This window comes from Astyanax mexicanus, chromosome 18, assembly GCF_023375975.1.
Source record: "Astyanax mexicanus isolate ESR-SI-001 chromosome 18, AstMex3_surface, whole genome shotgun sequence".
Taxonomy (NCBI): Eukaryota; Metazoa; Chordata; class Actinopteri; order Characiformes; family Acestrorhamphidae; genus Astyanax; species Astyanax mexicanus.
Genome location: NC_064425.1, coordinates 32,761,543 through 32,788,811, shown reverse-complemented (window position 1 = coordinate 32,788,811; position 27,269 = coordinate 32,761,543). Strand labels below are relative to the sequence as shown.

At 41.2% G+C, this 27,269-nt stretch overlaps 1 protein-coding gene across 1 annotated transcript; it reads left to right on the top strand.

Annotated features, from left to right (window-relative positions):
- The first annotated feature begins 17,916 nt into the window (after positions 1–17,916).
- zgc:162730 (uncharacterized protein LOC564559 homolog) lies at positions 17,917–21,110 on the top strand. Its single transcript, XM_007234509.4, has 2 exons — positions 17,917–18,065; positions 18,993–21,110. The coding sequence occupies exons 1-2, from the start codon at positions 18,036–18,038 to the stop codon at positions 20,001–20,003; spliced, it is 1,041 nt and encodes a 346-aa protein (XP_007234571.3). The 5' UTR covers positions 17,917–18,035; the 3' UTR covers positions 20,004–21,110.
- The last annotated feature ends 6,159 nt before the right edge of the window (positions 21,111–27,269 follow it).

The window sequence follows — 27,269 nt, the reverse complement described above, 5'->3', positions numbered from 1 at the left end:
AGGGGTAGGGTGTGTTGATTCCTTTTGGGATTGAGGGGTAGGGTGTGTTGTTTCATGTTGGGATAGAGGGGTAAGGTTTGTTGATTCTTGTTGGGATAGAGGAGTAGGATGTGTTGATTCTTGTTGGGATAGAGGAGTAGGGTGTCCTGATTCTTGTTTGGATAGAGGGGTAGGGTGTGTTGATTCTTGTTGGGATAGAGGGGTAGGGTGTGTTGATTCTTGTTGGGATAGAGGGGTAGGGTGTGTTGTTTCATGTTGGGATAGAGGGGTAGGGTGTGTTGATTCTTTTTGGGATTGAGGGGTAGGGTGTGGTGATTCTTTTTGGGATTGAGGGGTAGGGTATGGTGATTCTTGTTGGAATAAAGGGGTAGGGTGTGCTGATTCTTTTTAGGTGAGATAGGCAGGTTCTGCTTCTGATGTCAACTGTTGTGTTAATATGATATTTCTCTTATCAGGGTTTATCTATTCGACATCACATGAGGTAATAAAGTAAGACTTTGCTCCAGAGATCAGTTTATGAGATAGTAGTGTCAGAGATTCCCCTTAGGGTAATTAACAGTGAAGAATGAACTAGGGCTTGTTCAAACGGGCGAGGGGTGGAATTTGTGTCTGAATGATACTACAATGCAGAAGTGCATTTTCCGGGGCTTCGTAATGAATTTTGTGAGCAGAAAAAAAATTGAAGAGTAAAGTTGACACCTTCCAAATTGGCTCTTGGCAACAACTATTTGTACACTTGTTGATTTTTGCCCCTTCACACACCACCAATGCTGTATGACACAGACAATCAAATTTTTATTTTTTATATTTATCTTATCACTGACTTTATTACTGCAATTCCCCTGCCAGACCTCTTAATCCAGTATTAAGCTGTTGCCATGTGGGTCAGCCAGACCTTTTCCTGTACCAGTTTTCTCTAGTTTTGAAGGTACAGGAAACAATACACATCATTCTCTAAAGTGTTTCTGTGTCTTTTTTTTTTAATTATTATGATGAAAGAGAATATGTTGTAGTAAATTCTGCAGTATATCAGCTGTAAACTGTTAACCAAAATGTCTTGTTTCCTAAAGATGGTTTAACATATACATTTCTTTGAGTTTTACTTCATTTATTTAAGTTCTTGCTTTTGTACCATTTCAAGTTATTCACTTGACCTGAAAAGAATAAATACAAAACAATGTGGTGTACTGTATATATATATATATATATATATATATATATATATATATATATATATATATATATATATATATATATATATATATAATGCAAGTGTATGAAACAGCAGTGTGTATTCCCGAAACTCCCTCAGATTCTCAGAGTGCATTCCCATTGCTCACGAAAGAGGATTTAGGATATATCTGGGTCCAGCCGTGTGATTCATGATATATGATTCATATCCGGACAGAAGCATCAAAGCACAGGATTCCCAAAGCTGACAATTCCCAGTTATCTGTGTTTCAGTCAATGTCTGCTTTTATAAAAACACTTTTAAAAACAGAAGAGTGTGCTGCTTAAATCCTATACAATTAATCAGGGTTCCCGTGGGTCCTTAAAAAAAAAAAAAAAAATGTCCTAAATTAAAATCTGGGTATTTAAGGTCTTAAATTTACTATAAATTTGCTGTAGGTATTACATTTTCAGACGGTGCGTTTAACGACAGTGGAAAAACACAGTGGCCCAATGTAAACATATAGCGGCAAGCTAGCTAACACACTAGCTTTAGCAGCAAGCTAGCTAACATACTAACTTAAGTGGCAAGCTAGCTAACACACGAACTTTAGCGGCAAGCTAGCTAACATACTAACTTTAGTGGCAAGCTAGCTAACACACGAACTTTAGTGGCAAGCTAGCTAACAAACTAACTTTAGCAGCAAGCTAGCTAACACACTAACTTTAGCAGCAAGCTAGCTAACATACTAACTTTAGCAGCAAGCTAGCTAACATACTAACTTTAGTGGCAAGCTAGCTAACACACAAACTTTAGCGGCAAGCTAGCTAACATACTAACTTTAGCGGCAAGCTAGCTAACACACTAGCTTTACCAGCAAGCTAGCTAACATACTAACTTTAGCGGCAAGCTAGCTAACACACTAGCTTTAGCAGCAAGCTAGCTAACATACTAACTTTAGTGGCAAGCTAGCTAACACACGAACTTTAGCGGCAAGCTAGCTAACATACTAACTTTAGTGGCGAGCTAGCTAACACACTAACTTTAGCGGCAAGCTAGCTAACACACTAACTTTAGCGGCAAGCTAGCTAACATACTAACTTTAGCAGCAAGCTAGCTAACACACTAACTTTAGCGGCAAGCTAGCTAACATACTAACTTTAGTGGCAAGCTAGCTAACACACAAACTTTAGCGGCAAGCTAGCTAACACACTAACTTTAGCAGCAAGCTAGCTAACATACTAACTTAAGTGGCAAGCTAGCTAACACACGAACTTTAGTGGCAAGCTAGCTAACACACTAACTTTAGCAGCAAGCTAGCTAACACACTAACTTTAGCAGCAAGCTAGCTAACATACTAACTTTAGCAGCAAGCTAGCTAACATACTAACTTTAGTGGCAAGCTAGCTAACACACGAACTTTAGTGGCAAGCTAGCTAACACACTAACTTTAGCAGCAAGCTAGCTAACACACTAACTTTAGCAGCAAGCTAGCTAACATACTAACTTTAGCAGCAAGCTAGCTAACATACTAACTTTAGTGGCAAGCTAGCTAACACACAAACTTTAGCGGCAAGCTAGCTAACATACTAACTTTAGCGGCAAGCTAGCTAACACACTAGCTTTAGCAGCAAGCTAGCTAACATACTAACTTTAGCGGCAAGCTAGCTAACACACTAACTTTAGCGGCAAGCTAGCTAACACACTAACTTTAGCGGCAAGCTAGCTAACACACTAACTTTAGCGGCAAGCTAGCTAACATACTAACTTTAGTGGCAAGCTAGCTAACACACAAACTTTAGCGGCAAGCTAGCTAACATACTAACTTTAGCGGCAAGCTAGCTAACACACTAGCTTTAGCAGCAAGCTAGCTAACATACTAACTTTAGTGGCAAGCTAGCTAACACACGAACTTTAGCGGCAAGCTAGCTAACATACTAACTTTAGCGGCGAGCTAGCTAACACACTAACTTTAGCGGCAAGCTAGCTAACACACTAACTTTAGCGGCAAGCTAGCTAACACACTAACTTTAGCGGCAAGCTAGCTAACACACTAACTTTAGCGGCAAGCTAGCTAACATACTAACTTTAGCGGCAAGCTAGCTAACACACAAACTTTAGCGGCAAGCTAGCTAACACATTAACTTTAGCGGCAAGCTAGCTAACACACTAACTTTAGCGGCAAGCTAGCTAACACACTAACTTTAGCGGCAAGCTAGCTAACACACTAACTTTAGCGGCAAGCTAGCTAACACACTAACTTAAGCGGCAAGCTAGCTAACATACTAACTTTAGCGGCAAGCTAGCTAACACACTAACTTTAGCGGCAAGCTAGCTAACATACTAACTTTAGTGGCAAGCTAGCTAACACAAACTTTAGCGGCAAGCTAGCTAACACACTAACTTTAGCGGCAAGCAAGCTAACACACTAACTTTAGCAGCAAGCTAGCTAACATACTAACTTTAGCGGCAAGCTAGCTAACACACTAGCTTTAGCAGCAAGCTAGCTAACATACTAACTTTAGTGGCAAGCTAGCTAACACACGAACTTTAGCGGCAAGCTAGCTAACATACTAACTTTAGTGGCGAGCTAGCTAACACACTAACTTTAGCGGCAAGCTAGCTAACACACTAACTTTAGCGGCAAGCTAGCTAACATACTAACTTTAGCAGCAAGCTAGCTAACACACTAACTTTAGCGGCAAGCTAGCTAACATACTAACTTTAGTGGCAAGCTAGCTAACACACAAACTTTAGCGGCAAGCTAGCTAACACACTAACTTTAGCAGCAAGCTAGCTAACATACTAACTTAAGTGGCAAGCTAGCTAACACACGAACTTTAGTGGCAAGCTAGCTAACACACTAACTTTAGCAGCAAGCTAGCTAACATACTAACTTTAGCGGCAAGCTAGCTAACACACTAGCTTTAGCAGCAAGCTAGCTAACATACTAACTTAAGTGGCAAGCTAGCTAACACACGAACTTTAGTGGCAAGCTAGCTAACACACTAACTTTAGCAGCAAGCTAGCTAACATACTAACTTTAGCGGCAAGCTAGCTAACACACTAGCTTTAGCAGCAAGCTAGCTAACATACTAACTTTAGTGGCAAGCTAGCTAACACACGAACTTTAGCGGCAAGCTAGCTAACATACTAACTTTAGTGGCGAGCTAGCTAACACACTAACTTTAGCGGCAAGCTAGCTAACACACTAACTTTAGCGGCAAGCTAGCTAACATACTAACTTTAGCAGCAAGCTAGCTAACACACTAACTTTAGCGGCAAGCTAGCTAACATACTAACTTTAGTGGCAAGCTAGCTAACACACAAACTTTAGCGGCAAGCTAGCTAACACACTAACTTTAGCAGCAAGCTAGCTAACATACTAACTTAAGTGGCAAGCTAGCTAACACACGAACTTTAGTGGCAAGCTAGCTAACACACTAACTTTAGCAGCAAGCTAGCTAACACACTAACTTTAGCAGCAAGCTAGCTAACATACTAACTTTAGCAGCAAGCTAGCTAACATACTAACTTTAGTGGCAAGCTAGCTAACACACGAACTTTAGTGGCAAGCTAGCTAACACACTAACTTTAGCAGCAAGCTAGCTAACACACTAACTTTAGCAGCAAGCTAGCTAACATACTAACTTTAGCGGCAAGCTAGCTAACACACTAGCTTTACCAGCAAGCTAGCTAACATACTAACTTTAGCGGCAAGCTAGCTAACACACTAACTTTAGCAGCAAGCTAGCTAACATACTAACTTTAGCGGCAAGCTAGCTAACATACTAACTTTAGCGGCGAGCTAGCTAACACACTAACTTTAGCGGCAAGCTAGCTAACACACTAACTTTAGCAGCAAGCTAGCTAACATACTAACTTTAGCAGCAAGATAGCTAACATACTAACTTTAGCGGCAAGCTAGCTAACATACTAACTTTAGCGACAAGCTAGCTAACACACTAACTTTAGCGGCAAGCTAGCTAACACACTAGCTTTACCAGCAAGCTAGCTAACATACTAACTTTAGCGGCAAGCTAGCTAACACACTAGCTTTAGCAGCAAGCTAGCTAACATACTAACTTTAGTGGCAAGCTAGCTAACACACGAACTTTAGCGGCAAGCTAGCTAACATACTAACTTTAGGGGCGAGCTAGCTAACACACTAACTTTAGCGGCAAGCTAGCTAACACACTAACTTTAGCGGCAAGCTAGCTAACACACTAACTTTAGCGGCAAGCTAGCTAACACACTAACTTTAGCGGCAAGCTAGCTAACATACTAACTTTAGCGGCAAGCTAGCTAACACACAAACTTTAGCGGCAAGCTAGCTAACACACTAACTTTAGCGGCAAGCTAGCTAACACACTAACTTTAGCGGCAAGCTAGCTAACACACTAACTTTAGCGGCAAGCTAGCTAACACACTAACTTTAGCGGCAAGCTAGCTAACATACTAACTTTAGCAGCAAGCTAGCTAACATACTAACTTTAGTGGCAAGATAGCTAACACACAAACTTTAGCGGCAAGCTAGCTAACACACTACCTTTAGCGGCAAGCTAGCTAACATACTAACTTTAGCGGCAAGCTAGCTAACACACTAACTTTAGCAGCAAGCTAGCTAACATACTAACTTTAGTGGCAAGCTAGCTAACACACTAACTTTAGCGGCAAGCTAGCTAACACACTAACTTTAGCAGCAAGCTAGCTAACACACTAACTTTAGCGGCAAGCTAGCTAACATACTAACTTTAGCTGCGAGCTAGCTAACACACTAACTTTAGCAGCTAGCTAGCTAACACACTAACTTTAGCAGCAAGCTAGCTAACACATGAACTTTAGCAGCAAGCTAGCTAACATACTAACTTTAGCGGCAAGCTAGCTAACACACTAACTTTAGCGGCAAGCTAGCTAACATACTAACTTTAGCGGCGAGCTAGCTAACACACTAACTTTAGCGGCGAGCTAGCTAACACACTAACTTTAGCGGCAAGCTAGCTAACATACTAACTTTAGCGGCAAGCTAGCTAACACACTAACTTTAGCGGCAAGCTAGCTAACACACTAACTTTAGCGGCAAGCTAGCTAACATACTAACTTTAGCGGCAAGCTAGCTAACACACTAACTTTAGCGGCGAGCTAGCTAACACACTAACTTTAGCGGCGAGCTAGCTAACACACTAACTTTAGCGGCAAGCTAGCTAACATACTAACTTTAGCGGCAAGCTAGCTAACACACTAACTTTAGTAGCAAGCTAGCTAACACACTAACTTTAGCGGCAAGCTAGCTAACATACTAACTTTAGCTGCGAGCTAGCTAACACACTAACTTTAGCAGCAAGCTAGCTAACACATGAACTTTAGCAGCAAGCTAGCTAACATACTAACTTTAGCGGCAAGCTAGCTAACACACTAACTTTAGCGGCAAGCTAGCTAACACACTAACTTTAGCGGCAAGCTAGCTAACATACTAACTTTAGCGGCGAGCTAGCTAACATACTAACTTTAGCGGCGAGCTAGCTAACACACTAACTTTAGCGGCAAGCTAGCTAACACACTAACTTTAGCGGCAAGCTAGCTAACACACTAACTTTAGCGGCAAGCTAGCTAACACACTAACTTTAGCGGCAAGCTAGCCAACATACTAACTTCAGCGGCAAGCTAGCTAACACACTAGCTTTAGCAGAAAGCTAGCTAACACACTAACTTTAGCGGCAAGCTAGCTAACATACTAACTTTAGCGGCGAGCTAGCTAACACACTAACTTTAGCAGCAAGCTAGCTAACACACTACCTTTAGCGGCAAGCTAGCTAACATACTAACTTTAGCGGCAAGCTAGCTAACACACTAACTTTAGCAGCAAGCTAGCTAACATACTAACTTTAGTGGCAAGCTAGCTAACACACAAACTTTAGCGGCAAGCTAGCTAACATACTAACTTTAGCGGCAAGCTAGCTAACACACTAGCTTTACCAGCAAGCTAGCTAACATACTAACTTTAGCGGCAAGCTAGCTAACACACTAGCTTTAGCAGCAAGCTAGCTAACATACTAACTTTAGTGGCAAGCTAGCTAACACACGAACTTTAGCGGCAAGCTAGCTAACATACTAACTTTAGTGGTGAGCTAGCTAACACACTAACTTTAGCGGCAAGCTAGCTAACACATTAACTTTAGCAGCAAGCTAGCTAACACACTAACTTTAGCGGCAAGCTAGCTAACATACTAACTTTAGCGGCGAGCTAGCTAACACACTAACTTTAGCGGCAAGCTAGCTAACACACTAACTTTAGCGGCAAGCTAGCTAACACACTAACTTTAGCAGCAAGCTAGCTAACATACTAACTTTAGCGGCAAGCTAGCTAACATACTAACTTTAGCGGCGAGCTAGCTAACACACTAACTTTAGCGGCAAGCTAGCTAACACACTAACTTTAGCGGCAAGCTAGCTAACACACTTACTTTAGCAGCAAGCTAGCTAACACACTAACTTTAGCGGCAAGCTAGCTAACACACTAACTTTAGCGGCAAGCTAGCTAACATACTAACTTTAGCGGCGAGCTAGCTAACATACTAACTTTAGCGGCGAGCTAGCTAACACACTAACTTTAGCGGCGAGCTAGCTAACACACTAACTTTAGCGGCAAGCTAGCTAACACACTAACTTTAGCAGCAAGCTAGCTAACATACTAACTTTAGCAGCAAGCTAGCTAACACACTAACTTTAGTAGCAAGCTAGCTAACATACTAACTTTAGTGGCAAGCTAGCTAACACATGAACTTTAGCGGCAAGCTAGCTAACATACTAACTTTAGCGGCAAGCTAGCTAACACACTAACTTTAGCGGCAAGCTAGCTAACATACTAACTTTAGCGGCGAGCTAGCTAACACACTAACTTTAGCGGCAAGCTAGCTAACATACTAACTTTAGCGGCAAGCTAGCTAACACACTAACTTTAGCGGCAAGCTAGCTAACACACTAACTTTAGCGGCAAGCTAGCTAACATACTAACTTTAGCGGCAAGCTAGCTAACACACTAACTTTAGCGGCGAGCTAGCTAACACACTAACTTTAGCGGCAAGCTAGCTAACACACTAACTTTAGCAGCAAGCTAGCTAACATACTAACTTTAGCGGCAAGCTAGCTAACACACTAACTTTAGTAGCAAGCTAGCTAACACACTAACTTTAGCGGCAAGCTAGCTAACATACTAACTTTAGCTGCGAGCTAGCTAACACACTAACTTTAGCAGCAAGCTAGCTAACACATGAACTTTAGCAGCAAGCTAGCTAACATACTAACTTTAGCGGCAAGCTAGCTAACACACTAACTTTAGCGGCAAGCTAGCTAACACACTAACTTTAGCGGCAAGCTAGCTAACATACTAACTTTAGCGGCGAGCTAGCTAACATACTAACTTTAGCGGCGAGCTAGCTAACACACTAACTTTAGCGGCAAGCTAGCTAACACACTAACTTTAGCGGCAAGCTAGCTAACACACTAACTTTAGCGGCAAGCTAGCTAACACACTAACTTTAGCGGCAAGCTAGCCAACATACTAACTTCAGCGGCAAGCTAGCTAACACACTAGCTTTAGCAGAAAGCTAGCTAACACACTAACTTTAGCGGCAAGCTAGCTAACATACTAACTTTAGCGGCGAGCTAGCTAACACACTAACTTTAGCAGCAAGCTAGCTAACACACTACCTTTAGCGGCAAGCTAGCTAACATACTAACTTTAGCGGCAAGCTAGCTAACACACTAACTTTAGCAGCAAGCTAGCTAACATACTAACTTTAGTGGCAAGCTAGCTAACACACAAACTTTAGCGGCAAGCTAGCTAACATACTAACTTTAGCGGCAAGCTAGCTAACACACTAGCTTTACCAGCAAGCTAGCTAACATACTAACTTTAGCGGCAAGCTAGCTAACACACTAGCTTTAGCAGCAAGCTAGCTAACATACTAACTTTAGTGGCAAGCTAGCTAACACACGAACTTTAGCGGCAAGCTAGCTAACATACTAACTTTAGTGGTGAGCTAGCTAACACACTAACTTTAGCGGCAAGCTAGCTAACACATTAACTTTAGCAGCAAGCTAGCTAACACACTAACTTTAGCGGCAAGCTAGCTAACATACTAACTTTAGCGGCGAGCTAGCTAACACACTAACTTTAGCGGCAAGCTAGCTAACACACTAACTTTAGCGGCAAGCTAGCTAACACACTAACTTTAGCAGCAAGCTAGCTAACATACTAACTTTAGCGGCAAGCTAGCTAACATACTAACTTTAGCGGCGAGCTAGCTAACACACTAACTTTAGCGGCAAGCTAGCTAACACACTAACTTTAGCGGCAAGCTAGCTAACACACTTACTTTAGCAGCAAGCTAGCTAACACACTAACTTTAGCGGCAAGCTAGCTAACACACTAACTTTAGCGGCAAGCTAGCTAACATACTAACTTTAGCGGCAAGCTAGCTAACATACTAACTTTAGCGGCGAGCTAGCTAACACACTAACTTTAGCGGCGAGCTAGCTAACACACTAACTTTAGCGGCAAGCTAGCTAACACACTAACTTTAGCAGCAAGCTAGCTAACATACTAACTTTAGCAGCAAGCTAGCTAACACACTAACTTTAGTAGCAAGCTAGCTAACATACTAACTTTAGTGGCAAGCTAGCTAACACACGAACTTTAGCGGCAAGCTAGCTAACATACTAACTTTAGCGGCAAGCTAGCTAACACACTAGCTTTAGCAGCAAGCTAGCTAACATACTAACTTTAGCGGCAAGCTAGCTAACACACTAGCTTTAGCAGCAAGCTAGCTAACATACTAACTTTAGCGGCAAGCTAGCTAACACACTAGCTTTAGCAGCAAGCTAGCTAACATACTAACTTTAGTGGCAAGCTAGCTAACACACGAACTTTAGCGGCAAGCTAGCTAACATACTAACTTTAGCGGCGAGCTAGCTAACACACTAACTTTAGCGGCAAGCTAGCTAACACACTAACTTTAGCAGCAAGCTAGCTAACACACTAACTTTAGCGGCAAGCTAGCTAACATACTAACTTTAGCTGCGAGCTAGCTAACACACTAACTTTAGCAGCAAGCTAGCTAACACACTAACTTTAGCAGCAAGCTAGCTAACACATGAACTTTAGCAGCAAGCTAGCTAACATACTAACTTTAGCGGCAAGCTAGCTAACACACTAACTTTAGCGGCAAGCTAGCTAACATACTAACTTTAGCGGCGAGCTAGCTAACATACTAACTTTAGCGGCGAGCTAGCTAACACACTAACTTTAGCGGCGAGCTAGCTAACACACTAACTTTAGCGGCAAGCTAGCTAACACACTAACTTTAGCGGCAAGCTAGCTAACACACTAACTTTAGCGGCAAGCTAGCCAACATACTAACTTCAGCGGCAAGCTAGCTAACACACTAGCTTTAGCAGAAAGCTAGCTAACACACTAACTTTAGCGGCAAGCTAGCTAACATACTAACTTTAGCGGCGAGCTAGCTAACACACTAACTTTAGCAGCAAGCTAGCTAACACACTACCTTTAGCGGCAAGCTAGCTAACATACTAACTTTAGCGGCAAGCTAGCTAACACACTAACTTTAGCAGCAAGCTAGCTAACATACTAACTTTAGCGGCAAGCTAGCTAACATACTAACTTTAGCGGCGAGCTAGCTAACACACTAACTTTAGCGGCAAGCTAGCTAACACACTAACTTTAGCAGCAAGCTAGCTAACATACTAACTTTAGCAGCAAGCTAGCTAACATACTAACTTTAGCGGCAAGCTAGCTAACATACTAACTTTAGCGACAAGCTAGCTAACACACTAACTTTAGCGGCAAGCTAGCTAACATACTAACTTTAGCGGCAAGCTAGCTAACACACTAACTTTAGCGGCAAGCTAGCTAACATACTAACTTTAGCGACAAGCTAGCTAACACACTAACTTTAGCGGCAAGCTAGCTAACACACTAACTTTAGCGGCAAGCTAGCTAACATACTAACTTTAGCGACAAGCTAGCTAACACACTAACTTTAGCGGCAAGCTAGCCAACATTAATTTATATTAATTTTAGCTAGCTAAAGTGAGCTACCTAACGTTACCAAGAATATGACTAAGGTTAGCGGAGAGCTAGCTCACATTAGCGACAAGTTAGCTAACATACGAACATCAGCAAAAGGTTAGCTAATGTTACCTGGGAAAGAACAAAAAAAAAAAAATTTGGGGTCTTAAATTATATGTATTGAGGTATTAAAAAGGTATAAAAAAGCATTAAATTTGACTTTTAAAATGGTGTAAGAGCCCTGTTAATTCCAGTGATATTATTGTTTTTATTATTATTATTATTATTATTATTAGTGGCTGCTCTTTACATGCGCATCATAACCTGATTACTGCAGAACACTACAGTTATAAGAGTCAATAATCAGATCACAGAACACATTTACATGAACATGTTTAATTAGATACTGGAAAAAACAATAATCAGATTTTTAACACCTCGAACCACAAAAAAAAGTGAAATCCTCCTTAATATAGTACAAAATAAAATTTCTCATTCAGAGATTATTATAGAAATAAAAAAGATTTAATTACTATTTTCACATTTTCTTGTAGTTTTTTAAGTGATTTAATCTACTAAAATGTATATTTGTATTAGATTTTACGTCCTAAGATTTTGCAGTGTCATCATACATCAGCTAAAATGCTTACAAAGTGTTTGGGCGCTGTGTTATATGCTTACATATATCCACTATTGTTCATTTTCTTACACAAATTATTCATAATCAAGCTGAAGTGACCTATTAGTGATGTAAACGCAGCATCACTTCTGTCGAGTTCCAGATGTATATATTTTTATTGAAATGAACAGGGTGTGTACGGTAATGAAAAACCTGAAAAAGTCATGGAATTTGAAAATAGCAATTTCCAGGCCTGGATTAGTTTTGGAAAAATAAAAATACCCAGAAAGTTTTGGAAAAATCATGAAAATTTGGTCTACAAATCTTTGTGTTTCTGTTTATCGACGGAGAAAAATCTATTTTGAACTAACAAACATGTCAGCTTAAAATAGTTAATTCAGTAATTTAGCCCTACACAATCTGACACACATTAAATTCATAAAAATTTAGTCATAATTTTATCTGATTCATTTTAGGCCTTCTATAATCAATTTTGATTATAGTTTTAGCTGTTTTTTGGTTTTATGGTTCATGTCTGCACTGTGTTTTTGCCATGAAGGCATGGAAAAGTCATGAAAAAGTCATGGAAATTTAGTAAGGTGACTGTAAAAGAGCCCTAACCATTAATCACGATTAATCACAGAATAATTAATCATATGATTTTTGTTTTTAAATGGGCAGAGGAACTGCTCTATCTGTATGATGGTCATGATGGTGGGTTACCGCACCTTCAGAAGCACCGCTGATGCGACAGTCAGTAGAGCGTGGCGCGTTATTAAGAAACGGGAATGACACTGGGGGGAAATTTCCATGTGTCATGGGCTCTTTCTCAGCTTTTTATTCCAGCCAGCCCGGCACAGTGAAGGGACACAGAGCTATTTATAGCCAGGCATGAGGAGGCATGCCTGTTTTTAGCCCAGGCTGTGGCGGGCACAGTGTTAGGTGGGACTGGGTTTTAATAAAGCCTGTAGGTAAACAGGCGCGATGACTCTGTGGGTCATGTGCTATAATAAGGTACGGTCAGGCTGATGTGTGGAGTAATGAGGGAATTTTACTTGCCCTACAGCTTCCATACACACCACTCATCAGTCCTGCAGCTGGTGTGAGTCATGCTCAGGATTATGGTACACAGGTTTGACAGGTGCACTGAAGTTATTTAAGAACAGAAAAGAAATCTACTGACTACAGCAAGTTCCACGTCAAAACATACTCAGCACAGCCGTCTATATATATATATACAGTATATAACCTAACCCTACTTTAAACTTCCCCAGAACTTTATCTCTGACTTTTGTGGTCTCAGTGTCAGTTCAGCTGTTTGTTCACTAGTGTTCTCTAACAATCCATTGAGTTTTAGAGTAAAGGGGATGAAATAATTTAGCTTATAACACTTTTCAGATTTTTATTTGATTAAGATTTTTTAAATCATGTATCATTTTCGTTCCACTTCACAACTATGTGCTACTTTGTGTTGATCTATCACTTAAAATCCAATACATAAATAAATATACGTTTACAATATACAATATACAATATATAATGTACGTTTAAGTATTTAAGTTTGTGGTTGGAAGGTGACAAAATTTGAAAGAATTCAAGGCGTATGAATAATTTTGCAAGCCACTATATGTATATATATATATAAATGAAGAGACCACTTCAGTTTCTGAATCAGTTTCTCTGATTTTGCTATTTATAGGTTTATGTTTGAGTAAAATGAACTTTGTTGTTTTATTCTACAAACTACTGACAACATTTCTCCCAAATTCCAAATAACAATATTGTCATTTAGAGCATTTACTTGTAGAAAATGAGAAATGGCTGAAACAACAAAAAAGATGCAGAGCTTTCAGACCTCAAATAATGCAGAGAAAACAAGTTCATATTCATAAAGTTCAGAAAAAAGTTTAGAAATCAATATTTGGTGGAATAAACCTGCTTTTTAATCATAGTTTTAATGCATTTTGGCATCATGTTCTCCTCCACCAGTCTAACACACTGCTTTTGGATAACTTTACGCCACTACTGTTGCAAAAATTCAAGCAGTTCAGCTTGGTTTGATGACTTGTGATCATCTTCCATCTTCTTCTTGATTAACTGAACATCTAATTTTTATCCATAGGGTTTAATATGATGAAGCTCCACCCTTTACAGCTAGAACAGCTATAACTCTTCTGGATTACAATAATACATGTTCTCTTTGAGTGTCCAGCACTCAATATACAGTGCCTGGGCAGAAAAAAGTCACACACTGTAATATTTGATTGGAGCGTCTTTAGGTTTGATTACTGTACACATTCACTGTAGCATCGTTTACACAACCTCCTGCAATGTTATAATCTAATGGAATGCTCTTACCTATTTGCCTAGTTAAATCCAATTGGTGACGTCTCTTTGGCCAGGCAGTGTAAAATTGCCAATTTAGCTAGAGTTATTGCTGTATTGTCTTAAACTAATAACATGAATTTATTTGTGAATTAATTGTAGCTGAGATCTGTTATATTTGTATGTAATGTGGACTGCAGTCAACTGTAATTAGAAAAAAGTTATTATATTTAAAAGTTTTCCTAACAAATTGCTTTTTCAAAAAAAAAAAAAAAAAAAACTATATAATCAAGAGGAGGATAGATGATCACAAGCTGCCAAACCAATCTGAACTGCTTGAATTTTTCACCAGGTGTGTGCATCAAGTTATCCAAAAGCAGTGTGTAAGACTGGTGGAGGGGAACATGCCGAGATGCATGAAAACTGATTAAAAAACAGAAATTAGAAAACTTATTTCAGCCAAAAAACTTCTAATATACTGTACTGGAAATCACTGCATGTGCTCAGGAACACTTCCAGAAATCACTGTCTGAAAGAGATAGTGAGAGAGAGAGAGAGAGAGAGAGAGAGAGAGAGAGAGAGAGAGAATAGAGAGAGATAAAGAGAGGGGAGAGAAAGCGAGAGAGAGAAAGAGAGTATCTGTTCATATAGTATGTCGTCCTCGTGTTTTTTTTTTTCACTTACAGGAAGCATAATTAAAAATATAATAGTAACCTGGGGGATATTTCCCTGAGTGAATTGGCGTTTTCCTTTCTCACAGACACGCAGAGCACAGAGCTCACATAACAACGTGACTGATACTGAAACCAAGGTCCAACTGATATCACTCATCATTCCACATTTACGATGACCAATATTACTATCTCAAAATAAACTGGGTTAGAGAGAGAGAGAGAGAGAGAGAGAGAGAGAGAGAGAGAGAGAGAAAATCAACAATCAACAATCTTATAACAATCCTAAATAAATACGACTAATAATACTGTTATTATTACTTTTTGTCTAGAATACAGTACTTTAATATTCTTTACTAGTTTATTCGTTTTTTTTTTCATTTATAAAATGACTTTTGTATGTTGTAAATACGTCTATCTATTTTACCTTTGATCCTTTGATTCTTTATTGCTTTGGCAAAATATATTAATTGCAATTCATGTCAATAAAGCTATTTAAAATGTAAAAAAATAGAAAGATAGAGAGAGAGCAAATCTTCCTGGAAAACTTTTCTTATCCCATAATTCCTTAATAGGGGTTCCCTTTGTTCTTCTTTCCTGCTGAATGACTTACGTTACATAAATCATAACCCTCATATTTAGTGGAAAAAAATAACCACAGCTGCCAAAACATCCTCTTCAACCTGCCTTACGCAATCTCACTTCCCTCCTATATACAAGCCCAATCATCACTTACCATCAGTTGAACACAAAGATCTAAGACTAATTCTATGTATCCAAACCACTGTGTAAAATTCATATATTTAGATATAATAGTGTACTTGAACTATATGCAGAATAATTAAAGTATACTCTTTCTCCTTATACTTAGATTTCACCTACTTAATCAGTATTTTCATATATTTTATTTAGCTGTTCTAATTGTGTACTGCTGATGTACTTTATAAAAATAAATATTTTTTTATTTTATGTCATAAAACTGAGCTTTTTATTATAAAACTATACTTTTACTAAATGTGTCCTAGGAGCCTATGTTTCTGCAGTAAAACTGTATATAGTGAAATTTGCTTCTAAAACATTAATTTTGTGTTGCTTGTACAAATTAAAACTGTGCTAATAATTCCTTTATGTGTTAAAACTTTACTTTAGTTGGTTTGGTGAGATAAAAACATTAACAGATAATGCTTTGTTTTTAAACAAATAAATAAATAAATGTTATGTTAAATCTACTTTAATCACACTTTTAATATGTTTTCAATGTAATATATATCAAGTCATGTAGTTTTATTGTCTATACTGCATATGTACAGGATATACAAAGAATTTAAATTACGTTACGTAACTTCCCAAAAGTTACAGCAAGTACAAAAAATAAAAACCTGAATTGTATTAAATAGTGGATAAAATAACATACAACTTATATCAAGTAATTATTAAGTTCAAATTAATTATTCTAGAAAATCAGTCAGTATCTGGTGTGGCCACCATCTGTCTCATGCAGTGCATCACATAGAGCTGATCAGGTTGTTGACCTGTAGAACGTTGGTCCTCTCCTGTTCAATAGCTGGGTGAAGTTATTATATTATGTCAGGAACTGGATCCAGAGCATCCCAAACATGCTCAATGTGTGAGAACCTGTCCGCTGAGAATGCTGTTTCAGGGATGTGCTGGGATGTGTTAGTTCTCCATAACATGTGCCTGCCCCCACTATAACCCCACCGGTTCATTGCAGTAACAGGGATTAATCTGCTAAAATAAAAATTCAATTCTATCATAAATTAAAGATAAAATCAACAGAATAATCTTAATAGACATTAAAGGAAAATAAAAGTGCATATCATATAGAATTAATTAGAAACAAAATGTAACATTTAAGTAAAATGAAGTTATGACGATTACATGATCTAATCATTTAAATCATAAAATACAAGGAATAAATAATAGCATTGTTATAAAAAAAATAATAGTTATAAAAAATAAATTACAATTAATAAAAACTAGAAGAAAAAAAGGAACCAAAGTAGGAACTAACTAAACACATGTTGATCTCTGACATCAGAACTGATTTATTTGTCCACTTTGGTCTTATGCTGATTTAACATTAATTCCACTTTGTTTTTGTAGGTATTGTTTGTAGTAACGTATAATAATAATACACTTAAAACAATAATTAATAATAATAATAATAATAATAATAATAATAATAATAATAATAGTCATCCTACACAAAGGGTAAAATATGTCACATGCAAGCATAATCCAATGTTTATTTAATGTTTTTTTTTCCTGTCTTGGGTGTGTTGTTTCATCATTGTTATATTATTTACAGCTTTGAATCTGTTTTCCATAAGAAAAATACTAAATATTTAATAATAATAATAATAATAATAATAATTATTATTATTATTATTATTATTATTATTATTATTATTATTATTATTATTATTATTATTATTATTATTATAACAATAACTTAATAATAAATTAATCAATAATATATTATTGATCACATCATTAAGTTTAAAATGTGTCATATGCAACCATAACACAACGTTTATTTAGTGTTTTTTCCTGTCTTGGGTGTGACGTCGTTACGTCATGGCACGTCATTCTGTTTAAATCTTGTTTAGTAATAGAGAGAGAGGGGTATAGAGCTGTAATGTGATGATCACAGTTTGGGGGGGGGGGTATAGAGCTGTGATGTGATAGGTTGTGATGATCACAGGCTCGGGGGTGGGGGGGTGATTATCTGTATCTATATGAAATAATAAACCTTCCCCACTCCGGGCGCGCGGGAGAGTCGCGGCGGCGGTTCCGGTAAAGCGCTCCCAGGTTCTCCCACTGCTCGAAACTAAACACACACTCAATCACACACACACAAGTTTACTAGCGTGTGTATGAACGTGTGTGTGTGAGAAGAGAGAGAGAGTATGTGAGGGGGCGGGCGCTCCGGGAACTGGACCCCGCCCACACTCCCGGCCCCGCCCACACCCCCGGCCCCGCCCCCTGGCCCGGGCTCGTGAAGGAGCCAAGCTCATAAAACCCGCAGCTCCGCTTCCAGAGCCTCACAGAGCGCCTCACAGCTCACTCCCGCTCACAGAACCGGGCGAGTTCTCACCCAGACTGTCCTCACTTTTACCGAACAGAACTTCAGCCAGCATGTCTGACACGTACGATGATATTCTGATGGTAAGAATCGCCGCAAATTCAGCGGTATTTTACACTCAGCGGCCGGCTGAGGCCAGCAGCAGCTCTGGAGTTTAGAAAGCTCGAAAAAAATAGCTAATTATGTAGGTTTTATACACTTTCTACAGGTTACGGGTGTCTGTTGTTTCTCTGAGTTTTCTCTGGGTGTATTTTGTGCCTTGTTGTGTTGTTTCAGTCTACTGGATACTTTTATTTCTGTAGAATCAGCCTCTGTATATCTCTGTTAGTCAGTTATAGTTAAAGTTATGTATCTAGTTTTGTTTGATTGCAACATCTAGGCTACTTAATGTTCCTCTAAGTGTGTGTTCGCCTGCTGTATTTTGTATGTCATTGTGTTTTTTTTTCAAAATATTTGGATGTCTTAATGTCTCTTATTGATCTTCAGGATCAATAGTAGCTAAAGTATATATATCTTAGTTACTTTTATATTTGCCTGCATAAGATGATTGCAACTGTAGGCTACTGTACTCACTGTTCTACTAATGTTTTTATATATTTTATATAGGCTGTATGTATCTATTCTTTATTTGGGAGTGTGTATGTGTTTTTGTTTGATAGTTTTTTTTGTTGTTTAAATCTATTGTTTGCCTTAATTTCTATTGAGATCATTAACAAAATATTTATCTATTATATGGCAGTTTCCCCGATAGGGATTATGCCTGGTTCTAGACATAATTTAATTTGAATCAAACAATATCTATTTAAAAAGCTGTAAAGACTAGGCTTAGGCATTCCTGTCTGGGAAGCTGCACTTATGTGTCTGTATATCTATATATCTATCTACGTGGCAGTTCAGCTTAGCCCTTGGAGTTGTGGAGTTTCCTGTGGCAGTGAAAACACTTCAAACACTTCTTTGTAGTATTTGTTACAGTTTATTTAAACTTCTATTTTGTCTTTCCTTTCTTTCAGAATCTGGTCAACATTGGTTTAAACGACCACTTCCTCCAGGAGCACGTCAAACCGACTCCGCCCCACCGACCATCGCTTTTCTCTGCCAAGAGCCTGAGCTCTGAGCAGTTGAGCGATGAGTGGCCTTTCGACATCTGGAGCGAGAACTCGCCTAGCACCCCCCAGTTGCCCTACCGGGCGGACCGATCCATGAGCCTCACTGACAGCCTCACCTCCCTGCCCGCCTTTGGCAAACCCAAGGCTGCTGAAGTGCCTCCTCCACCCGGCTTCCCCCCACTGGCACCACAGCCGTCCAACCGCTACAAGACAGAGTTGTGCCGCAGCTTCCAGGAGCACGGCACCTGCAAGTACGGCAACAAGTGCCAGTTCGCCCATGGCGAGAACGAGCTGCGCGGTCTCTACCGGCACCCCAAGTACAAGACGGAGGCGTGCCGCACCTTCTACAACTTCGGATACTGCCCGTACGGAAGCCGCTGCCACTTCATCCATGAAGATAAAGCCTCCGACCGCAGGAGCAGCCAGCACTCGCACCAGATCCCCACACAGCACCCACGGCTCCTCCGCCAGAGTGTCAGCTTCGCCGGCTTCCTCGGAGCTCGCAGTGCTTCTCCCCCAACCTCCTACGAGCCCACCGGCTTCACGCGTGCCCCTTCTGTCTCACCACCACCAGCAGATTCCGGCATCCTGTCTCCTGTCTTTTCTGACGCCTCCCGTGACATGTTCACCTTCCCGCAGGTGAGGAGGGGCGGGGCTGTCATCACCGCAGAGATGCAGCCTCGCAGGTCATCCTGCTGCGTGTGCCATGGCCACGGAAATGGCAACGGAAACAGCTTCCAGGCCACGGCGGCACCGCACGGCAAAGAGAACCGACTCACCATGCAGCGCTTCCCCTCTGACGACTCACTGTCAGACCGTGAGAGCTACAGCAGCAGCGGCTCAGAGTCACCAACCTTCGACAGTGCAAGCGGCAAGCGCCTCACCGTCTTCGCCCGGATGTCAGTTTCTGAATAGAGGACTAAAAAGTGTAAAACATGGAATATACACACAAAAAAGTTCCCCAGTCAATCGATGTGCTTTACGAGGGCTGTAAGACATCACCAGCTCTTAACTGTAGTAATAATACTGATAATGATAGGCTAGTACTGTTGTTAATTTGCCTTAAAAATCAAATAACAGACCAGGGACTTTTTTTATTTTAATGCTGATCCAGGCACAGCACGGTCCACAGTCGAGTGTTGATCTAAGGCTGATCTTCAGTCCAGTCAATGACTAACTGAAAGAACCCACTGGATGAGTATGCTCGGTACTGGGGGCTTTGCTGTGCAGTCCAAACAATCCAAACAAAGCTATGTAGCTCTGTTTTTAAAATGGTATTGTCTTTGATTTTGTACTCTACCCTCATGTCTTCCATTCTGCTTGCTTGGCTGTGCAGTTTCTGTTCTGCAAAACAGATAAAAACACTGGGCAGAATCCGCAAACAGTGATAAAAGGACTCGAGCTGAGCTCGGGCCTATACAATCATTCCTTAACCTTCAGCTGACACAACAGAAACGATCCTAAACCAGCAATGTGACAAACTTGAAACAAAAAAGCAATGCTAATGATTAGCTATACAGACATACTCACTAAAAAATGCACTTTACACATCATGAACTGGGAGAAATGTAGCATTTAACCAAAGCATTATGATCTCATCATGTGCCTGTTCTGACTTTTATATCAAAATGTTTTTATTTCTATTTTTTAAGAAATTGCTGTCCCCCAGCACACGACAAATCTTAAATCAATGTATTTATGATTTATTATCTGTTGGACAACGACCTGTCTGAGTTGGGTCCGTATTCAACACTTGTTTATTTTCATTATCAGGGATTGTAACATTACAGTATTTCTCTATTTTCATTTGCTTTCATTTGCATTTGTTATTATTTTGTAATTGTACAAACTTATATAAGTATTTATTAAGTATTTATTGAGAAAAAAAGTTATATTAACAATGTATTTTGTACTTATTTATCAAACCTTGTCCAGGTACGAGAAGTGTTGCCAGAGAATGTTGTTGGATTTATTCCTAATTAACCAAAAATTATGAAATAAATGCCAAATGTCAAAAGATAACTTTGGGCTGTTTGTGTCTTGTTCACAAAATGTCATCTTGTAACACTTTATACAACTAAATACATCACTAAAAACACCGTACTTAACACATAACACATCTAACATCTAACAAGTTTTGCTTAGTAGAACATTTTCTGAACTTTACAATTAATTAAACCTTTTTGTTCAATGTTTTTAAACGTTCTGAAAATGTTACTGCAACACCATTTGTGTCTATGTTTTCATTTTGTGTTTTGCGAATCTTTAACCGTCATTATAGCACATGTTTTCAGAACATTCCAGGAACAATACTTCTGTAATGTTACAGGCTAACCTTCCTGGAAACTTTAATGTATTTTTACAGCATATGACAATAAAAACAGGTGATGCTTTTGTGTTAATATAAATAGAGGAGTTATGCAGATATATAAAAATAACCAAGACAAAAACAAAAACTTCCACCCACTTTTAATTTTAACATTTCATACTTCCAACTACATTACTGTCATATTTAACATCAATTTCATAGGCCTAAAAACAGGACCCTGAGGGACTCCGCAGCACATGCTAAACTAAATGGTTACCAAATAATTCACACTAAAATGAATAAACTGAATAATAAACCTAGGCTTTAAGGGTTAATGAAAAAACGCATCATTTCTATGTCAAAACTTCACAGCGTAAATGTTTTCACTTAATATCAGTCCAACATGTTGAAAATGTAAACAGGAGGAAGGAGAACTTCTTCTACATCGTGACGCTCGTTGGACAGACTGCTGGTGTTGGGGATTTTTGACTTCCCCTTCCTATTGTGTAGATTGTGTAGTCAGATCACATTATTTTACTTACAAAAGACCAAATCCAGATAGATTGGATCCAGGCCAATGGACTTACCAGACACATGCACTGCACTGATGCTAGATTGGCACAAATACAACCTAAATGATGATAAATAATAAAGTGAAATCTCAGTTGAGTAGACAATAGCTGCATCACAATTGCACACTGGTTACTAATACTAGCTAGTGTTTGAGTGTAAAGTGTGCAGTTTAGATGAAAGTGTAAAAGTTGAGTATAGAGGTCTGCGCGGGACTGTTTTTTTAAACCCGCTCCCGCCCGCTCCCGCGTCTTTTTGTCCCGCTCCCGCCCGCTCCCGCAAAAAAATCACTTCTTTTAATCCCGCTCCCGCCCGCCACATACACATTCCCGCCGCTCCCGTCCCGCAGTCCTAATATGAATTGAATTAATTACATTTAGTGCTTCAAATTTACATATGTATTTATTAAAACAGCAATTCAGTTCGCAGTCCAAACACATGCCATCAGGTGCATCAAGAATCCTAGAAGTGGATTAGAAGTGGATCTATATTATATAAAATAATAAATGTAAAAATATATAAAATTAAATTCAATTAGTTTAATTAATATTTGTATTATTATTATTAATAATAATAATAATAATAACAATAACAATGTTATTGTTATTGTTATTATTGTTATTATTATTATTATTATTATTATTATTATTATTATTATTATTATTTTGCACCAGTATAGTAAATGTCGTCCTTTAAATTACACACCCCCCTCCCCCCCCCCCCCCCCCCCTCCTCTGCACACGCCTGCTGGAGATGCTGAAAATGTGTGTGTGTGTGTCCATCCTCCGAGAGATTTTTCTTGTGTTTTTTTGTTGCTTGCATGGGAATCATAGCGTGATTATTATAATTTTCTTAACTATTTATCAATTTGCGGGAGCGGGACCACATGTTAATGTGGTCCCGCTCCCGCATGGCCTGTATTGATTAAATTACCGCTCCCGCCAATAACAATTCAGTTTTGTCCCGCGCCGCAACATATTCTGACGGGTCCCGCGGGACTCCCGCGGGAGTGCAGACCTCTAGTTGAGTATACTCAAATAGTCTTGATACATAATCAGAACTAGTCAGTTTAAGAGTGTGATAATAATAGACACAATGTAAGGTCCTGGCCCTGTTTCCTGTCTGTCCTCGTGCCTGTGTTGTCCCACGTGACCCGTGCCCCTGTGTTCTGCCTGTGTTTTTCCACTCACCTGTGTTCTTTTGTAACTCCGCCCCTTCGTCCCAGGTGTTTCATGTTTCCTGTGTGTGTGCACCTCTATTTAAGGTCCGTGTTCCATTTCCCCGGTGTCGATCCTTGTACGTTTAACGTCTGTCAGTGTTCCATGTTTTCCCCAGTTTCCTTAGTCCTGTTATCTGTAAATCCCTGTTTATTTTGTATATCCTGTTTCGTTAATAAATCCCGTTTATGTTTACATTTGCGTCCGCCTCCTCGTCTACCCTGCACCCCAGCCTGACAGAAGGATCGACCAGAACAATGGACGCAGCAAACCCGTGGACCGGCTCCAGGTTGGCGATTCGCCACGCTCCATGCGGGACCCCGGCGTTGGAATCCCCGAGGCCTAAAGGACGCCACAGGCCTCGGGGTAGACGTTCTAAGGGGTCCCGCCAGCCGAAGGAGGATCCCTTTTCCGGGGAGGATTTGCTTGGGGGGGGCGCTGCGGGTGTGTGCGGGGAGCCTCGGGACTCGTCTCAGGTTGGGTGAAACCTACGAGTACCCGAGGCTCGTGGAGCGGAAGCCATGGGACTTCCTCGGTTGCGCTCCCAGCAGCTCCGAGGAGGAAGAGGAGCTCTACCCCGCACCAGCCCGTACTCCATTGCCGTTTCCCCCAGGGGCTGTACTCTACCCGCGCTCGGCAGCGCCGCTCTCTGAAGCTTCAGCTAAGCTAGCTAGCCTGCTAGCTCCACCACGCTGTCCAGCTCAGCCGGCTTCCAGCTCTCCAGCCCGTCCGGCTTCCAGCTCTCCAGCCCGGCCGACTTCCAGCTCTGCAGCCCGGCCGGCTTCCAGCTCTCCAGCCCGGCCGGCTTCCAGGTCTGAGGCGCTGCACCCCATGATACAAGCGGTGGCCGAGACTTCAGCGGCGGCCGCGCCGCTCTCCCAGACTACAGCGGCGGCCGCGCCGCTCTCCGAGATTTCAGCGGCGGCCGCGCCGCTCTCCGAGACTTTAGCGGCGGCCGCGCCGCTCCCCGAGACTGCAGCGGCGGCAGCGCCGCTCTCCGAGATTGCAGCGGCGGCCGCGCCGCTCTCCCAGACTACAGCGGCGGCCGCGCCGTGCTCCGACACTTCAGCGGCGGCCGCGCCGCGCTCACAGACTGCAGCGGCGGCAGCACCGCTCTCCGAGACTTCAGCGGCGGCCGCGCCGCGCTCACAGACTGCAGCGGCGGCCGCGCCGCTCTCCGAGACTTCAGCGGCGGCCGCGCCGCGCTCACAGATTGCAGCGGCGGCCGCGCCGCTCTCCCAGACTACAGCAGCGGCCGCGCCGTGCTCCGACGCTCCAGCGGCGGCCGCGCCGCGCTCACAGACTGCAGCAGCGGCAGCGCCACTCTCCCGAGACTTTAGGCGGCCGCGCCGTTCACCCAAGCACAAGCAGTTCCAGCTGCTCCGGCTCCAGCTCAAACACCTGCAGCTCCCAGAACTATGTTTGGGCCCAGGCCCCGTATTTCCAGGCCTGCTCCAAGGCCTCCTGACTTTGCCCCCAGTCATGTGCCCAGGCTGTCCCCACAGACTTTTGCCAGTCCTGGGCACCCACCTATGTTTTTGGTCCCCCTGTCTCTCCCTGTCTTGGTCCCTGTATCTGTGTCAGTTCCAGTTCCTGTCCCCGGTGTTTTTTCTGTTCCCGTCCCAGTCACTGTATTTGTTTCTGTCCCCGTCACTGTTATGGTCCCTGTTCCCCTGTCCAGTTTTGTCCAGCCCCCTGTCCAGTCTCAGCCCCGTGTCCAGCCTCCTGTCCAGCCCTATGTCCAGACCCCTGTCCAGTCTACGTCTCCGTCCTCTGTCCAGTCTTTCGTCCAGTCTCCGTTTACATCCCCAGTTCAGTCCCAGTTTCAGTCTGTGTACAGTGTCATGCCCCAGTCTCCTGTCCTGTCCGGTGTCCAGTCCCCAGTACAGCCTTATGTCCAGTCTCTGTCACCTGTCCAGTCTCCGTCTCCCTTTGTGTCCCCTGTCCAGTCCCTGTTCCAGTGTCCATCCCTGTCTCCTGTCCAGTCTACTGTCCAGTTTCCGTTCCCTGCCCGGCCCCACGTCCAGTGTCCGTTCCCGGTCCTGCCCCCGTTTCCTGTCTGGTCTCCTGTCCAGTTCCCTGTCCGGTCTCCGTCCTAGTTCTGTCTTGTCTTGTTCTTTGTTTTCCGCCCTCTCCTGACCTGCTCCTGGGGTTTCGTTTTTCGCGCCCCGGGAGTTGCGCGTTAAGGGGGGGGGTTATGTAAGGTCCTGGCCCTGTTTCCTGTCTGTCCTCGTGCCTGTGTTGTCCCACGTGACCCGTGCCCCTGTGTTCTGCCTGTGTTTTTCCACTCACCTGTGTTCTTTTGTAACTCCGCCCCTTCGTCCCAGGTGTTTCATGTTTCCTGTGTGTGTGCACCTCTATTTAAGGTCCGTGTTCCATTTCCCCGGTGTCGATCCTTGTACGTTTAACGTCTGTCAGTGTTCCATGTTTTCCCCAGTTTCCTTAGTCCTGTTATCTGTAAATCCCTGGTTATTTTGTATATCCTGTTTCGTTAATAAATCCCGTTTATGTTTACATTTGCGTCCGCCTCCTCGTCTACCCTGCACCCCAGCCTGACACACTATCATCCCACAATATTTTTTTGAATTATTCATGTTGACCTTGTTCTGTTTTTAAAGATACTTTTTGTTGTCATGTTCTACTATTATTTTAATAGTATAAAAAAAAATACTGTGATATATTACTGCAACAGAGTGGACATCTTAAGCTTTACCTCTACTAAGTATGGAGAGTATGGAGACAATATAAGAAATATTAAGTGAAATTAAATGGATGGGGTTATTCCAAAAGGACAGGGTGGTTTTATGAAATTAGCTTATTAAATACAAAAATACGTGTTGATTTAACCACTTAAAAATTAAAAAGAAACTGTAGATGGTCCTTAAAAGATTAAGTTTTATCATAGGTGGTACGTCACCTATGAAGTTTGAGAAGCACAAGCTGAGTTAGAGTATTGAATGAATGGTTTTATCATGTTTGCAGTATTGATAATGTAGAGAATGTCCGGTGGTTATGAGCTACACAGCGCAAACTAGCACAGATTGCCTGGTTTCCTGCAAATGAAGCAGAACTGAGTCTTTATCTTGAGCAACAGTGGGATATATAGACTTGTTTCACAACACAGTACAGCATCGATCACTTCTCCAGTCAGTTAACACAGAAAAAAACAGTGTCAAACAGAAGTCACCATCCAGTCTACACGTAGCGCTAGCGCTAACTGTGCTAAGCTTCTAGGGAGTGTATTCCTGAATCAGCAGGCTGTGACGTAGGATCTGCACTGCATACCTTACCTGGAAAAAGTCTGTTGTGTCAACAGGAGATATAGGATTATGACAATATTTGGCACACGTGGCTGAATTTCAAAACAAATATACCCCGACCCAACCCGCCTCTCTGACGGGTATTCATATTCTCTGTTCTGCTTGGTGGAACAGCTTTGTTTTGAGGTGAGTTGGCTGATCACAGCTTTTAAAACAGTCCTTTTAATGGCTGTGCAACAGAAACGCAATTAAATGTTATTTAACGGTGTTTGTATTGTTTCATGCATTACGGGTGCTCAGGCCGAGGTAGTTCATTCAAGAATCAGGAGATTTAGAGTATTTTAGTACATCTGTTATAAAAAAATATATATATTTATAATCAAAACAAGGCAGTTTATTCAAGAATCAGGAGATTTAGTGTATTTTAGTACATCTGTTATAGAAAATGATATTTATATTCAAAACTATTGAATTATTAAAAATTACACAGAATTATTAAGAATTACACAGATGAAAAAATATATTCAGGTTGATGTGTGTGTGTGTGTTACTTTGTATTCTGTATGTTTAGTTTTGATTTCACACTGCAGTTGAGCGCACTAAACAGCTTTACTAACATCCGGTCATCATCACCTACGTGGGCGGAGTCTCCCTGTACTTCACACTCATTGGTTTTTAGAATGTTGTCAGCTCAGCGAAATTGCCAGGTGTTGTGCTGAATTCTGCCTCCCTGGAAGAATGTGACTACCTAGAAGTGCAGGTGTCCCAATATTCCATATTCCATGTCCATATTGTGCAGCTTCCCTCTTAGCAATGACCAAATATG